This window comes from Anabrus simplex, chromosome 7, assembly GCF_040414725.1.
Source record: "Anabrus simplex isolate iqAnaSimp1 chromosome 7, ASM4041472v1, whole genome shotgun sequence".
Taxonomy (NCBI): Eukaryota; Metazoa; Arthropoda; class Insecta; order Orthoptera; family Tettigoniidae; genus Anabrus; species Anabrus simplex.
The window spans coordinates 334,772,468-334,785,731 of NC_090271.1; the positions used below are offsets into that span (position 1 = coordinate 334,772,468).

General features: G+C 40.1%; 1 protein-coding gene across 2 annotated transcripts in view; it reads right to left on the reverse strand.

Annotated features, from left to right (window-relative positions):
- Window positions 1-966: 966 nt before the first annotated feature.
- The window catches only part of LOC136877621 (P2R1A-PPP2R2A-interacting phosphatase regulator 1), a 157,372-nt gene continuing 145,074 nt past the window's right edge, over window positions 967-13,264 (reverse strand). The window contains exon 6 of one of the 2 annotated variants that reach the window (XM_067151802.2): window positions 967-1,823. In XM_067151802.2, coding sequence (XP_067007903.1) covers window positions 1,598-1,823 — 226 coding nt within the window. In that variant the 3' untranslated portion in view covers window positions 967-1,597. The remainder of the gene's footprint in view (window positions 1,824-13,264) is intronic. The other variant, XR_010860785.2, reaches the window with a different exon arrangement.

Sequence of the window (13,264 nt, forward strand, 5' to 3'; positions counted from 1 at the left end):
TTGTCTGCATCCCCGACCCACAGGGAGACATCTAAGTCTAGTAAGGAAGTCAGAATTGGTGAAATGACAGTGAGGTTGAATGACTTCTGCTTTTAAGACAAATAACAAATTACTGTACACACTTACAATCACTTCTTGCATTCCATTCATGACAAATGGTGAAATAAACATTGAAGACATTCCTAAGCCATCTTGCTCTAAATGCTATTATCTTCACGAACAATGTCGCTCCATATTCCACTTTCTTCAGCTTATCCCAGATATTTCTGGGATCACTGGAGCCACCCTGGTTCATTTGGTTTAACACCAGATGCCCCTCCTGATGCCACATGATTTTTCTGGTCAAAATTCTAACCTGGGATCGACCAGATTTGAACCTCAGCCATCCAAGTGCAAAGCCAACACAAAGCTGCCCCCGATTCCATGCCTATATTAATGATGATCATAAATTTTCAGGACTATTTCAATGTGATGTCAAATGAGAGTTTGAGGCAAATGAAGGCCAAAAAAAATTGGGTTAACAACAGAAATTATCAGTATCAATAAGAATTCACATACACAATTTGGATGAGTTTTTATACCCACAAATAGTCCACGACAAATAGTCATCTACTTGTGAACAATGAAATATACAAACAGAAGCTGTTGTAGAAGTTTAGAATTATAATATATTTAATACATTATCTTAAACAATAAATGTTTGTCTTATTTTGAGTTAGAGTTTCCTTAATCTCCAAGTCCTCCAATTTTTAAACACAAAAATGATAAACCTGTATCATCTGTTGAATATTAATTTCTAATTTTCCACCATATATGTACATTTTTGTAAAAATAGCAAGATACAATTGTGTATCCAATAAATAGGTTCCATGATTTAAATACAATGAGGACAGAATAAAACGAGTACCGGTACACATACAGCAACTATAGGTTCATTCCAGGGAAACTATTTAAACTATTTGTACCTTTATCTATTTCCTTTTTTTTTTTTTTTTTTTTTTTGCAAGTCACAACTGGTAGTACTCAGGGACTTAACCACAAATATTTAAAAAATGAATCTCATTTTGATTCATATTTTTCTCAAGTTTAAATACATTTACCGACAATATACTTACTATAATATTCCTGAAACTTTACAGAACTGTAACTGTATGTAACTGCAATCCATTACTGACAACATAATTGCATATTGTTATATCCACACATTCTTCCTGACACTATGAGTATCCATATTAATCTCAGGACCACAAATCACAATTGCGGCTAGCTATTGATAATGACTAACACAACACAGTTATTTAAATTATAGCAACAATAACAATTATTAGAAAGAACACTGAATAACAAGAGAATTCATAGTTTCTTTTCAAAAAGGTCCAGTACAAAGTTTCTCGGTCTAGACTAGAAGGTGCAACAACACTGCTTCAGATCGGTAATTCACTAACGATGGTACACTGAATTCAGACGATACAACTCAGTGTCCCTCTTCTAATAAACAGTTACGAGATGATATTTTGTGACAACGAAGACACAGGGGAATACGATTTTTTTCTTTAAAACGACTAGAAACTATTAGATATGCTAGAAAGGCAAGAGATTAGCTAGGACTCTGCTCAACAGAGGCCATTACCTGATCTTGCTTTGTGAGATCAGGTAGCTGTTCTTCATGCATGGGCTCATCTGTAACTGCAATCACAGACCGCCCTGGGGACGGACTGTCTACAGGCCGAAATGTGAAGCCTGGGGAGTCTGCACTAGACAGCGATTCTGGAGTTCCCACAGAACTCAGTGAACCAGGGAGAGGGCTTGATGTGGTATCCAGTCTATGTAAAAAAGAGAAATACAGAAATTATAACGTGGTTAAAAAGGAAATTCAGTCACATTCAAATGTAAAAACACCACATAAACACCTTAACATTTGGAAAATACAACTTGACTTAAAAATGTTGCTGAAAATAGTCGGAAAACCTTCGGAGCAGTTCTGGGCATTGCTGATACCATACCAATCTTCTGGACAGTTCATGCTAGGAGAAAACACATGCAATGAAGTTTGAAAGATGCTTTTTTTATGTTCCTATCAGGTATCAGTTTATGTAAAATCACAAAGAGGTCAGTCCACCAGGAATTCGAGCAAGTGTTGTAGTTTGGTCTTGCAGCTGTTCTTCAAATGGCTCAACCAGAACTATCCAGAACCATGACATGAATGTGCTCTAGTACACCAACCCTTCATTAAATCGGTCCAGCTCCATGGCTCAATGGTTAGCATGCTGGTCTTTGGTCAAAGAGGTCCCAGGTCAGGGATTTCAGTTTCTATTGGTTAATTCCTCTAGCTCAGAGGCTGGGTTCTGTCCTTATCATTAGAATTCTTCTTAGGCAGGGCCATTGTCACAGAAGCACAGGTTGCCTATAGGGCATCAACTTGAAAGTCCTGCAGCAGGACTTTCTGGAGGCCCCATACCATTACAGTGAAACCTCGTTAATACGTTCTTCATTAACATGTTTTCCCGCTTAGCACATCATAAATTCGAAGACCTGATCCTCATCATATTAAATCTATATAAAAATAGCTCATTTATCACATCATGAATTTTTGCCATTACTGCTTAATAGATCACATTTTTCCTATACCTGAAAATGTTACTGTATTTGTCATCCCTTCTGAAAGAAACGCGATTTCCAACTTGGGTAAGAGCTGACGCCACAGTTGTGTGATTACGGGAAAAGGCCTTCCTGAACTTCACAGGATAAATTGCTTTTTCGTGGAGCAAGCTGTTAGTCTCATGAATGTTCAGTTCTGCTTGCTGGTTAGCAGTGAGATTGCTGAATAGCAGAGTGAACCAGTTTATGCTTGTATTTCGCATTTCATTTAGAAGGTAGAAATGTATTTTGTGTAGATAACTACAGTCGCATGATGCAGCAGCCTATATCTGAATTAGGAACATAATCATGGGAAATTGATTGACAAGGTGCATATTTGTTTTATGATAGCCTAGTTATGGATATGGAAAATGTGAAATTCCTTAATAACTTAACGAAGACAAAATTAAAATCTGTCAGAAAGTGGACTGGCATAAGCCATAGTTGGTTTTGCATAAGCGCACAGAGGTTGCGAATGTTGAAACTTGCACCTTCGACTCAATCACTCAAGTTGGTCGAAGTTTTGTTTGATTCAAAATGGGAGCCAAAGTCATTCCTCGCAATTGCACATGGTCAAGTGCAACCTCCAATTCATTGTCCAAGAGTGTGACCAGAAAATAATGTTTAATAGCCCACCGCTCCGAAATTAAAAGGCTTCTACTAATATTTGTTTTAGAAAGAGTGTGATTCACAATCATACTTCAATATTTTTGTTGGCCCCTGTGCACAGGTTTTCATATTTATTGTCTGGTATTTTTCACGCTTTTCAGTGTACCGGTACTTGTTAGTTTATAATCTCCAGCAGAAAAGGTTTTCATATTTGTTCTCTCGTGTTTTTCCACACCTTTTAATACTTTCATCTCATCTTTAGGCCTATAGTTTTCACTGTACCCACGGATACACAACATAAAATGCCCTCATGTCAGAAAATATTGCATCTAGTGTTTCCATATCCCTGTTGGACAGTTTTTATTCGTATTATTATTAATCGATACGGCCACCTGTGGGCCACATTTACACAATCTTCCTTCTGTCACGCAGACTGATACCCTTCTCTTTACACTCTTGCCAAAGATTCTTGCATCTTTGACTTCTTCTTGCTCGTTCTTCCACCGAGATGTTCCGTGGCTTCGCATGTTGCTCTTCAGACGCATCCCCCAATCCCGCAACCTTCTTCCTAAATGATGTCCTTTCTTTTATATCCTCCTCCTTGATACCTATTTCTGCCAAGTCATTGTGCACGTGTGTAAGCCATCCCGGTTGTTTTTTCCACCTTTCCTGCAGAAGAAGTATCCTGTTGGCCAATCTCTCAGGGTTCATTCTTTTGATATGTCCATAAAACGTCAGTCTGCTTTTTCTCATCACAGTCGTGATTCTTTCTACTGTCTTGTAGAGCTCCAAATTCGATCTTAACCGGAATGTGTTTGGATCACTCGTCGACTTTCTAGGGCCTAAGATTTTTCGCAAGAATCTTCTTTCTCTTTTTTCAAGGACTGGGTCAGCCATCCTCGTCAAGGTTTCTGCTCCATAAAGGCACTCTGTTCTAACCACTGTGCAGTAATGTTTTAACTTGGCCTGAATTGAGAGAGACTTGGACTTATAGGTGTCATGACATAGTCTGAATGCCAACTCCATCCTTCTCACCCTCTCCTTTAATCCCTCCTTTTCATCTCCTTTGGGGGTGAGTATTTCTCCCAGGTATTTAAATTTTTGCACACGCTGGATATCCCCATACAATGTAACAAGTCTGTCCGTGTCGCCTTTTTTTTATAGAATCCATGAATGCTGTTTTTTCGAAAGAGATTCTTAACCCTGTTTTGACTGCAACATTTTGTAGTTCTTCGACTTGTTTCTTGGCTGTTTGACGGTTGTCTGTAATAAGAACGACATCATCTGCGAAGGCAAGGCAATCCAACATCATCGCATTTTTTCCACAACCTATCTTTACCCCATTCTTCATTCCATTTTCAGTCATTCTCAGCCTCCATTCCCTAATAACTTTTTCTAAAATGCAATTAAAGAGTAGTGGAGAAAGGTTGTCTCCTTGCCTCAAACCCGTTTTTATCTCAAATGGATTTGAGAGTTCGCCCATAAATTTGACTTGAGAAAAAGTGTTTGTAAGAGATTGCCGAATTATGGCCAGAGATTTCTCACCCACTCCAAACTCCTGCAGAACGTTCATGAGCACTCCACGATCTATGGAATCATATGCCTTTTTGAAATCAACGATGGTTATGATTGTCCTCTTCTGATTTCTCATTGATCTTATTTTTATAAGTGATTTTAGAATATAAATCTGCTCAGCACATGAACGCCCTTTCCTGAACCCTGCCTGGTATTCACCAATTTGTTTATCTAGATGTGTTTCGAGCCTCCGCTGCAATGCTTTGGATAGAATTTTGTATGCTATAGGAAGAAGAGAGATACCTCTGCACGTTTTCTCGCTTAACACATTCTTTTTCCTTGTTCCTTGTAGAAATGTCCTAACAAGGTTTTTCTCTCTCTCTCTGTGTGTGTGTGTGTGTGTGTGTGTGTGTGTGTGTGTGTGTGTGTGTGTGTGTGTGTGTGTGTGTGTGTGTGTGTGTGTGTGTGTGTGTGTGTGTGTGTGTGTGTGTGTGTGTGTGTGTGTGTGTGTGTGTGTGTGTGTGTGTGTGTGTGTGTGTGTGTGTGTGTGTGTGTGTGTGTGTGTGTGTGTGTGTGTGTGTGTGTGTGTGTGTGTGTGTGTGTGTGTGTGTGTGTGTGTGTGTGTGTGTGTGTGTGTGTGTGTGTGTGTGTGTGTGTGTGTGTGTGTGTGTGTGTGTGTGTGTGTGTGTGTGTGTGTGTGTGTGTGTGTGTGTGTGTGTGTGTGTGTGTGTGTGTGTGTGTGTGTGTGTGTGTGTGTGTGTGTGTGTGTGTGTGTGTGTGTGTGTGTGTGTGTGTGTGTGTGTGTGTGTGTGTGTGTGTGTGTGTGTGTGTGTGTGTGTGTGTGTGTGTGTGTGTGTGTGTGTGTGTGTGTGTGTGTGTGTGTGTGTGTGTGTGTGTGTGTGTGTAGGGCAGCCAGGTCTGAAAGAATGAATAGGTTCTGGGAGAGGAGGAAGATGGTGAAAGCTAAATTCTCGGTTTATATATATATATGCCTATTTTTTAAATGTACCAACATGCAGAATGTTGCCTAATGCAGTGCTACCAGGAAAGTGAGTCAATAACAGACACAATAAGAAAAAAGGAAGTTGCCTTTTTCTGTCACAAGATTAGATGAGACCAGGCTATTGAACCAACTATTTAACTACTTTTGGAAAAGTAAACAAAAAATAATTGGTTTGAAGAAGTCCAAAATGATTTAGAAGAGTTGAATATTACAATGCAACAAATTGTAAGTAGAGAAAAGAATTCTGAAGAACAAACATGTAAGACTTAAACTAAAAATTTTGCAACAAAAACAATATGTCATATCTGATGAAGAAAGGGCAGCCAGGTCGGAAAGAATGAATAGGTTCTGGGAGAAGAGGAAGATGATGAAAGCTAAATTCCCAGTTAATTCTTTGAAGACTTAGATGTATATGGTTTAAGTGCTTCAATGTGGGCGTAAAATATGTAAATAAAAGTACCTGTAAAGGAGGCCCTGGACTACATCGCTATGTTCCAATTTGTTCAACCATTGCCTCACCACAAGCTATTTCCTGTGGAATGACAATTTCTATGAACAAATCGACGATGTCACCATGGGCAGTTCAAACAAACAGCACTTGAGACCGCACCACTGAAACCTGGAGCCACAGAAAGGAACAACTACAGCAGTTTCTACAGCATCTGAATAGTATTAACACCAATAATCAGTTCACTATGGAGACAGAAAACGAAGAAAAACTCCCTTTCCTCCATGTTCTGGTAATGAAGACAGCCACTTTAAACTTGAGAGACACAGTGTACCGCAAGCTGACCCACACATCCCGCTATCCTCAGAAGACGCCCAACCACCATCCACGTCAAAAATACGAGTGATTAAGATGCTAGCTGGACGTGCAAGGAGAATTTGTCAACTCAGCACTTAAACGAGGAGCTCAGCCACCTCAAGATGACCCTACTCGCTAACGGGTATAGCCATAAAGATATCCAGCGAGCACTCCATCCCAGGCATCCAAGAACCAGGGAGAAGGAAGAGGAGCGGCCGGCAAGCTAAAGCCTTTCTGCCGTTTACTGGGAAGACAACTGATGGAATAGGGAGGCTACTCGCGTCCCACAGTGTAAAAACCATATATAGGCCAAGAAAGAAAATCCAGGAACTACTTAGGTTTCCTTGTCTTTACAAGCACCATCCTCTTTCCACAGCAATGTCTAGAGATCCCGTGCAGCTGCGCCCAGGTATACACAGGCACTGGAAAACGCAGCATCACCGCATGACTGAAGGAGCATAACACAGACATAACCAGCTGGGACAGGCAGCTAGATTATCAGTCGTTGAACACTCGCTGCTAGCAGGCCATGACAGCAACACCAAAGTACTGTCAAACACTATATCTTACCACGCCCAGCTACAAAGGGAAGCTATTGAAATCCTGAAGCACACCAACAGCTTCAATTGTAAGGAGGAATCTGAACAGGTAAACAAAGCTTGGTTTCCAGTCCTGAAAGCCTTAAATCCTGGAGGACACGATGGCCGCGGCAGACCAGAAAATGCAACGGGTGATCAGTTGCCTGTCTCCGCCAAGGCAGATCGACGTACATCGGGCTCCCTAATACTCCAATCATTGGCTGAAGAACAGCCAATGAATGACTGCCCCTCCAACATACCAGACCAATAGGCGAGCAGCACATCGTAGCGTGCACAATATAATGAGGTGGAATCGCAACACCATTCCATTCCACTGTGAGCTTTGTTGCTATCGAAGTAAGTCGGAACCCTTGAAAATTCCGGGCGCAGTCTTTGGAAACGTCGGGACCATCAAATGCTCCTGAACCACGGCCTACAAAGCCGGTAAACACTGATATGATTTCTTGATATCATTTTCTTTACCATGCTATTTAACAATTGTACCTCTTTGGTCTGCTTGCAAAGTCCTTCTTTGTATTTCTTCCCTATTCTACAGAAATCTATCCACAACTCTTGAGATCCCTCATTTCTGTATGCTTTTAATGCCCTTATCACTACAGTTTTCTTTTTCTTACACTCGTCATTACACAGTACCAGAGGTTTTATTTTCCATTCTCTTTCTTGCAACCTTTTTTCTATGAGCTATTACCATTGATTTTTCAACCATTCTTATTACTTCATCTATGTTGTTATTCTCTATTATATTTTCAATACTAACTTCAGAATTTTTAAAGCCCTCCTCCCCCTCCCCCTACAATAATCCCTAAATTCATCTCTCTGTTCCTCATTCCACCTATACCTTACCAACTGTTTCTGTACAGTATTGAGCCTTTGTTGAAGAGCTAATTTAATTAATCAGTAATTTATTTGAATGTACAGAGAATATTTCATTTTTATTAAGTACTAGTAACTGGCAGGAAACTGCTACATTCAGCTTCACATGTTGCAATTTTTGCAGGGAGCTTGGAGCTCGGGTTTGTTTGCTCGCCAGCTAAGTTCAGAAGCCGAAATTTCGACATGACGTACAAAAAGCCGAACAAGGGAACAATAGAACTCCAATGGACAACATTTCGGATGCCCGGCGAAAGGCTAGAGACGCCTGTAAAAGATGTTTGAAGTAAGCGTCAGGTACGCCATGTATTGAGCCAATGAAATGATAAGAGACACAGTCGATATGGCTAGGCATTGGTCTAGGGAAGTGATGGCCCTGAGTGAGGATACAACAGCATCTTAGAGGACGAGTTAATAAAAACGATCAGTTAGTTACCTTTATTCCATTTACACGAGTGATCTTGTGGGGACTTGTAAATTTTGTTGGAAGACGCTCAGTCTGTGTTTAATCTATTCAAGTTGTCTAATACTGGAAGAATGGCATTTAACTTTCAATTTCCTGAGGGAGAGAACAGTTTCATTTAATCATGTCAAATGCCTAGTAGCCTGCTTGTGTGAATGGTTCCTGAGGTCGTAAACTTTTCAATTTCCAGTCCAGATTTAAATGGGAAATATTTGACCTAGTTACGGGATTAGATAAGAGAAGCGGTTCCGCGCATGAATGGCAACTGGTTTCACGGTCAGTGGAAATTATTCCGGCTGTAGTATTCTAGTAACCAGCAGGTTAATCTTGACCTATTTTCTACATCGTGAACGAGGGATGTTTTAGACGTCATGAAGAAGCAGAAGTAGCGATGGAAAATACATCACCTTTCTATGCCATCGATGGAGACCAAAGGACTGATCCAAGTCTTTTCTGAAGGCATCGTCATCATCAATATGGCTGGCTAAAACAAGATGGGGCCGGCTGTTTCCTGAAAGGCTGGCGGCGATAAGTCAACGAAATAGATGAGTACAGAGTTTTCAATGTATTTATGTGAGTGTGAACGTGTTTAATGTTGCAAAAGGGGATAGGTTAGTTTAATTTCAGTAAATTTAGCCTTTGTTTGGAAGGACTACGTCCTGTTTAAAGTAAATAATGGGAAGCTTGTTAATGTAAATATAATTGTAACGTAAATGTGGACCATTTGCATGAGGTCGGAGCTTGCTTTCTGATATTTTATTCTGATTTATTTAGCTGAGTGGTTAGCGTCATTTCTTTTACGAGTCAGTCTTTTATTTTAGCCTCATATATAAATATTTTTTGATTTGTTTTGCTTTGATGTTTGAGACGCAGTGTAAGTTTCGGGCCCTAAGTAAATAAGGATTCAAATTAAAATCAGGAAAGACTAGATTTAAGTGGTATTATGGGACCTCAAAGTGTACGGAAACATGCCGTCACATTTTCTGGGATTTATTGCATGATGTGTGAATGAGAGTGTGTAAGACGAATTTTGATGGCATCATCTTTATGACTATTTTGTACATCAAGATTGTAAACTAGTAATTGTTTCACGAGTTCCACGATGCAGTTTCAAATTTCGAGTTCCGAATATTAGAATACATTTTCTGTAAAATTTATTTAGCTGAGTGATTTGTGACCAGCGCGGTCTTGTTTCTTTTCATGCGAGCGTGTGTTAGACGACGTCATTTTTTATACTTTTCCAGATTCAGCAATTTTAGGACATGAGATATTATTTAGTGTGATTTTGAGTAAGAGGACGCGTTCCTCATCTGAAAGGCCTGCATTTTCTTGATTGTGTGACTTGCCTCGGGTAGACTGTTGAGCAGCGTGTGTAAAGAGTTGGACCCTGTGGTTTTGATGTTTGCTGCACGGAGACATGAATCTCCGCTTTGAGTCATTACGCCGTGTGTTTGCGAGGGTGATTTGTTTGTCTACAGAGGAGAGTTTTATTTGAGCAGCCTATACTTTGTGATTTAATTGTTTCTGACCATGTCTCTAGGGTTGTTGCAGCCAGTAGAAGAAATTGCAAGCATAATCTCGTACTAATGGATGTATTTTCGAAAATGGTTGTACTTAGTCCTATACAACGAGCCAACAGCAAGCAAGCCATTAGCCGTCTCACGAACAACATGATACCGAAGCTAGGCAAGCCCGAGTACCCGCTAACGAATCACGGCTCACAGTTCACGTCAGCAGTGTTTCGAGTTATTATGCAGAAGCTAGGAAATAAGCATGTTTTGTCTTCTATTCGACACCCCCAGGGAAATCCTAGCGAACATATTATGGCTGAGATAGGAAAGTTCTGCAGGATTTACGTATCCGAAGCCCACTTCCATTGGATTGACATATTACCAACTATTACAGAGTGCATTAATAATATGGTGCACGAATCTACCGGCCAAATCCCTGTAGTTGTCCATTTCAACCGGTATCCAGAAAGACCGTGGCATAAGAAACTTCCATGTCCGCAGGACCCTAGACCGTCACACAAACTGTGTATCCAAGTGACTGTGGAGCAGTTGAAGAAACAGGTCGAGAAGAGACTACGAAGATTACGTCATAAGCGTTTCCATAGACCACTTTGAGTCGGAGAGTTGGTATTAATCAGGAGGCCTACGGGATCCGATGCCTAAAGCAAGATATAAGCAAAATTTCGTAAACTTTACGTGGGGCCCAATGAAGTTATAGAGAACTTAAACAATAATGCTTATAAGGTCAAGAGGATGACGAGAAGTTACGAAGACTACGACTATGGTGCAAGCAGACACTGGAAGAAAATACACGTCTCAAGGAAGAACGCCAGATTCTGATATCAGCTGAGAAATTCAAGCGGAAGCAGAAGGCCGCACGGGAGGAGACAGGAATCATGCCCAGTTGAGGTACCACGGAGATGGGAGGGGAAAAAATCATTCCACGATTGTTTTTGCTGAAGTACGGAGGATATGAACCCTTATTGAAGTGCTCATTTAATTAATCAGTCATTTATTCGAATGTACAGAGAATATTTATTTTTTATTAAGTATTAGTAACTGGCAGGAAATGTCTACAATCAGCTGCATGTAGCAATTTCTGCAGGGAGCTTGGAGCTCGGGTTTGTTTGCTCGCCAGCTAATTTTAGAAGGTGGAATTTCAAACAAGAAGTACACAAAGCCGAACAAGGGAACAATAGAACTCCAACGGACAACATTTCAGATGCCCGGCGAAAGGGTAGAGACGCCTGTAAGAGATGTTTGAAGTAAGCGTCAGGTACGCGATGTATTGAGCCAATGAAATGATAAGAGACACAGTCGATATGGCTAGGGAAGTTATGGCCCCGATGGCATTTAACTTTCAATTTCCTGAGGGAGAGAAAAGTTTCATTTAATCATGTCGAATGCCTAGTAGCCTGCCTGTGTGAATGGTTTCCCGAGGTCATAAACTTTTCAATTTCCAGTCCAGATTTAAATGGGAAATATTTGACCTAGTTACGGGATTAGATAAGAGAAGCGGTTCCGCGCATGAATGGCAACTGGTTTCACGGTCAGTGGAAATTATTCCGGCTGTAGTATTCTAGTAACCAGCAGGTTAATCTTGACCTATTTTCTACATCGTGAACGAGGGATGTTTTAGACGTCATCCAGAAGCAGAAGTAGCGATGGAAAATACATCACCTTTCTATGCCATCGATGGAGATCAAAGGACTGATCCAAGTCTTTTCTGAAGGCATCGTCATCATCAATATGGCTGGCTAAAACAAGATGGGGCCAGCTGTTTCCTGAAAGGCTGGCAGGGATAAGTCAACGAAATAGATGAGTACAGAGTTTTCAATGTAATTATGTGAGTGTGAACATGTTTAATGTTGCAAAAGGGGATAGGTTAGTTTAATTTCAGTAAATTTAGCCTTTGTTTGGAAGGACTACGTCCTGTTTAAAGTAAATAATAGGAAGCTTGTTAATGTAAATATAATTGTAACGTAAATGTGGACTATTTGCATGGGATCGCAGCTTGCTTACCGACATTTTATTCTGATTTATTTAGCTGAGTGGTTAGCGTCATTTCTTTTACGAGTAGTCTTTTATTTTAGCCTCATATATAAATATTTTTTGATTTGTTTTGCTTTGATGTTTGAGACGCAGTGTAAGTCTCGGGCCCTAAGTAAATAAGGATTCAAATTAAAATCAGGAAAGACTAGATTTAAGTGGTATTATGGGACCTCAAAGTGTACGGAAACATGCCGTCACATTTTCTGGGATTTATTGCATGATGTGTGAACAAGAGTGTGTAAGACAATGGAGTTTGGATCCACGAATTTTGATAGCATCATCTTCATTACTATTTTGTACATCAAGATTGCAAATTAGTAACTGATTCACGAGTTCCGCGAATGCAGTTTCGAATTTCGAGTTCTGAATATTAGAATAAATTTTCTGTAAAATTTATTATTATCAATGCGTGTTTTTCGAGTTGGAGGATTGAGATATTTCAGTAACTTTCTGATGTTCAGACATGATCGATTGTTAATGTGGCAATTTCTTAGTTTCAGTTTATCATATTTATTACAGAGTTGGCCACTTTAGTATTCATGTTTAACTTTGAGCGCGAGTGTTTTGATTTGTGACCAGCGCGGTCTTGTTTCTTTTCATGCGAGCGTATGTTAGACGACATCATTTTTTAATACTTTTCCAGATTTGGCAACTTTAGGACAGGAGATATTATTTAGTGTGATTTTGAGTTCCTCATCTGAAAGGCCTGCATTTTCTTGATTGTGTGACTTGCCTCGGGTAGACTGTTGAGCAGCGTGTGTAAAGGGTTGGACCCTGTGGTTTTGATGTTTGCTGCATTATTTTGGGAGACGTGAATCTCCGCTTTGAGTCATTCCGCCGTGTGTTGGTGTGGGTGATTTGTTTGTCTACCAAAGAGAGTTTTATTTGAGCGGCCTATACTTTGTGATTTAATTGTTTCTGTCCATGTCTCTACGGTTGTTGCAGCTGACGAGAGTTTTATATCGCGACGCTGAGGAATATTTTTATCTTGTAACCTTTTCCAGGATACAAAGTTGAATTGTGTGTTGAAAGTTGAAGCCTGCTCTGTTATTTTTTAAAAATATATGTCATGTAATTATTTTCAGGATCCTACGTTGAATAGGAAGTGTTGCTTAAAGTGTTATTTGTTTCCTTATATTTTCCACCGAGGCTTTGAACGATTGAGAGTTGCGTGAACGCCGCATGCTTTCCTTGGTGAGC